Source organism: Oppia nitens, unplaced genomic scaffold (assembly GCF_028296485.1).
Source record: "Oppia nitens isolate AA-2021 unplaced genomic scaffold, nextdenovo-longstitch-racon4-pilon3 scaffold7_pilon_pilon_pilon, whole genome shotgun sequence".
Taxonomy (NCBI): domain Eukaryota; kingdom Metazoa; phylum Arthropoda; class Arachnida; order Sarcoptiformes; family Oppiidae; genus Oppia; species Oppia nitens.
The window spans coordinates 1,821,039-1,823,952 of NW_026533251.1; the positions used below are offsets into that span (position 1 = coordinate 1,821,039).

The 2,914-nt window shown below is 26.2% G+C and overlaps 1 protein-coding gene across 1 annotated transcript; it reads right to left on the minus strand.

Moving 5' to 3' along the window:
• Nucleotides 1–373: 373 nt before the first annotated feature.
• On the minus strand, nucleotides 374–1,722 carry LOC128963165 (uncharacterized). The gene is made up of 2 exons (XM_054309656.1): nucleotides 1,619–1,722; nucleotides 374–1,525 (listed from the first exon to the last, which is right to left on the minus strand). Exons 1-2 carry the CDS (start codon nucleotides 1,628–1,630, stop codon nucleotides 377–379), a joined length of 1,161 nt encoding a protein of 386 aa, XP_054165631.1. The 5' UTR covers nucleotides 1,631–1,722; the 3' UTR covers nucleotides 374–376.
• Between the last annotated feature and the right edge of the window lie 1,192 nt (nucleotides 1,723–2,914).

The following is a 2,914-nucleotide window of genomic DNA, read 5'->3' on the forward strand; positions in this document are numbered from 1 at the left end:
TATTATATATATTTATAATAAATGGGCAAAAATCCAGACATTGATAAAAAAAATAATTATTATTTTTTAATTATTATAATTTAATACAGAGGGATATAATTTCCTTATTAAATAAATAACTATTAAATGAGCCATTAAAACAAATATATTGATCATATAATTTTTTAATGATCATAATGTTGAAATATATATATAATCATTAAAAAATAAAGTCACAATAATATATTATTTGATGGATAGCTATAATTAAAATACTATTAAACTATTGTTATTATATACAAAGACACTGTATTTACAACAGTTGGCAGTATTTCTAATATTAATTATTTAAAATATAATAATTATTATAAAAAACTAACAAAACAATAGAAAAGACTTATTTCTTCTTTTTCTTTTTCTTCAGATACAAGTCATAAGAGTCGTGTCCGACACCAATACCACCCAATCCATAGCCAACACCACCCCATCCTAAATGATTCCAATGATCTTCACCTAAAGCCAGTCCAGAATTATAATCTTTTGATATAGTAGTCGTCACAGTTGTAATAATGGGTTCGGGAACAGGTATTTTATAATCCAATTTTCTAGTATATCCTAAACTATGCTCTTGTAATCCATATCCATACCCGGCGTATGCGTGCGGGAAATAGGATTTTGCATTTAATTTCAATTGAGTACAATGTATGAGTTTTGGTCCACAAATGCCGTATTTATCCCAAATAACTGAACCGTCGGCTTCAACATAATGATAGCCCGGTCCGTGTGACGACTTATGGTATATTGGTTGTCTATATACAGACATAACTGCATCTTTATAAACCAATGGTTCATTATATCCAACAATTGGAGCTTTTCTGGTAATAATTGGTTCGGCATAAACTTGTTTGACAACAACTGGTTCTGCAACTGGTTCGGCATATACTTGTTTGGTCACAAATGGTTCGGCATATACTTGTTTGGTCACAAATGGTTCGGCATATACTTGTTTGGTCACAAATGGTTCGGCATATACTTGTTTGGCCACAACTGGCTCGGCATACACTTGTTTGGCCACAACTGGCTCGGCATAGACTTGTTTGGTCACAAATGGTTCGGCATAAAGTTGTTTAACGGCAGCTGGTCCAGCAATAACATTTTTGTAGACAATTGGTTCAGGTATTGGTCCTTGATGATAATCAACCGGTGCTGCATATGCCTGTTTGACAGCATAAGGCTCGGCGTAGGCTTCTCTGGTAACAACTGGTGAGCTATAGGCTTGATTGATAACGACTGGTGGAGGAATAGGGTTCTTAAATATTATAGGCCCTCCTTTTGATACAATACCCGACTGTTTTACAACAACAGGCTGTCTGTATACTACAGGCGCATCTTTGACCACAACTGTAGGTTGTACTACAGCTTCTTTATACACAACGGCCGGTTCGTTATAGCCATACGGACCATAACCTTTGCCATCAATATATGGTTCAGCAATTGGAAGAACACATGATGTCATCGATATTACAGATAGTAATATCAATGAAATCTATATTACATTGTAGACCAAATTTTCAATAAATTTAATTTTCTATAATTAAATTAATTTTAATTTTATTATTTATCATTAACTATAACTTACCAAATGCTCCATTATTTTAAGCAAACAAACACTTCTCTAATATAGACTTAATAACAACTTTATTCAATAAAACAATAAATGAGTCGTTTTTCTAGTTTATGCAAAAACCTTATTTGATTTAATTCTGCTCTTTATATACTAATGACTATAAAACTATAGTTGATTTGGCCTTACATTTCACTTAATAATGATTGGATTACAATTTAATTATTATAAATATTTTTTTGTCGATACTTTTTAATAAACTGTTTTTTATTTGAGGCGCTACTAAATTATATATTATTAAAGTATTGAATCGGAATTTTAAGAATATTAAATCCAAAATAAGATATTAATTAAATATATAATTGTTTTGTTTATATTTACAAATGACATTGATTATAATATTTTCGTAAAGTTTTTAATCTACTAAACAACTATAACATATTTTATATACAGTAATTGCTGCATATTTGTGTAAAATTTTAATATTTTAGTAATCTTGAAATTTAAAATTAGTTTAATTGAAAAATATTCAAATATTTATGCTTTAAATTATTTTTTCAAAATTATATACAAATTAATAATTGCATAATTTTATTAATTAAATTATATTATAATATATTATTAATATATTTATCATGTGAATTATACAATTATTAATAAAAACACAAAGTTTTTAGTAAAAATTGAAATTAAAAGTGTGACAACTTTATTTCATAATAATTATAATTTTATAATTACAATATTAAAATTATCCGATTAAAATATACATGTGTTGGATGATATTAAATATAAAATATACTAATTTTTAAAATACAACTTTAAGGTTCAACTGATCTTAATTCAGGTTAATATAAAATAAAATATGTTTTAAATATTTTGTTACAATTTTGTTTTTATTGCATAAAACGCTTTCAAAATACTAGATATAATTTAATACTGATTTATTTTTTAAAAATTACAATTTTATATCTGTTTTATTTTTCAAATAATTAAATAAAAATGCAAGTAAATTATTATTTTACTGTTCATTTTATCTTAATTGGTAAACTATTATTTTAAATAATTTTTTTCACAATTGTAATAAAACTAAAAGACAATTATAATTTTTCCTGAATAGGACTATTAATTAATATTGATTTAAATAATGGTAATTAATAAAATAAAAAATTTAAATAAGTCAATTAAAATATATTATTTTTCAATTTATAAGCGGTTCAAGTAAAACGTTTTTCATTATATGATAACTGTGTGGTCAATAGCCTGTCCATTGACGGCATTACACAGGACTTGGACTATGACATCGCTAACCTA